We start from the raw sequence: 951 nt of genomic DNA on the forward strand, positions 1-951 counted from the left end.
CCAAAGACTTCATATGCTTCTCCTTACATATACCCGTCTCAGCACTTTGGAGTTCATTCTGTCAAGCACACAGATCGTCATTAGTACTACCGAAATCAGCAAGGGTAACAGCTCACCACAAGCTTCTCGAACTTCTCCACAGTCAACTTGTTAAGGATGCCGATAATATGTCGTTCCACCTTCTCATCACCAGATTGCTGAGAACAACAACGCCAATAATATCCTCAGACAGAACGCTACGGGACCCTGCCTCTAGTTTCAGCTTCTGTTGAGTAGCCCACGAGCTCTCCGAATGTTGAAGTGGTTCGACATACTCGTTGGGGTCCGGAGTAGGACGTCTATCACCACCATGGCGACCAGACTTGCCACCTTTGCGGCCTAAGCAGCAGCAGGATACCCAAGGATGAGAGCTCGTCATGTATGCTCTTACGACCGTCCTTATGTCTCATTGACCTATGCTTATCTGCATCTCTACGCCAATCCATACCATCATCATCCTCACCACCCTTTTTCATATGGCCCATCCTGACCACATATACTATAACAACCCCTAATTATATTTCCCAAGCCCACCTAGAGTTCTTAAGGATCTGTGTAGGTATGTTATGGTCCTTAGGCAATTCTTGGCATTCAGGTAGATCCCTCAATGAGCGTAGGAAGTCCAGAGTATAGTGCCTAGGAGGAGAGTAGAGAACAGGATATAGGTTATCATCATTACTGATAGTCCAAGACAGCATCATAGTTAGGAGTAGGGCTAGGTGTGTATTCATCATCATCTTCATGATGAGGAGAATGATCATAACCCTCAGAGGCAGTGACCTCCTCCTCTTCATTCTCTTCTCTTGCTGTCTTCTCGGACTCCTCCGATTCCCGAGCAGCAGCAGCAGCAGCAGCCTTCTCAGCTGAAGTGGCAATAGAGTCGTTATACCTCTCATACAGCTTACCTTCAGC

At 47.1% G+C, this 951-nt stretch overlaps 1 protein-coding gene across 1 annotated transcript; it reads right to left on the reverse strand.

Moving 5' to 3' along the window:
* Window positions 1–116: 116 nt before the first annotated feature.
* On the reverse strand, window positions 117–740 carry Pmar_PMAR001934 (hypothetical protein; the record flags this gene model as incomplete). The annotated part of the gene is made up of 4 exons (XM_002786309.1): window positions 117–197; window positions 236–378; window positions 431–525; window positions 574–740. Coding segments are annotated over 4 exons (486 nt in total), but the record flags the coding sequence as incomplete, so codon positions are not given.
* Between the last annotated feature and the right edge of the window lie 211 nt (window positions 741–951).

The sequence above is a fragment of the Perkinsus marinus genome (genome assembly GCF_000006405.1).
Source record: "Perkinsus marinus ATCC 50983 genomic scaffold scf_1104296931616, whole genome shotgun sequence".
In the NCBI taxonomy this organism is placed as follows: Eukaryota; Perkinsozoa; order Perkinsida; family Perkinsidae; genus Perkinsus; species Perkinsus marinus.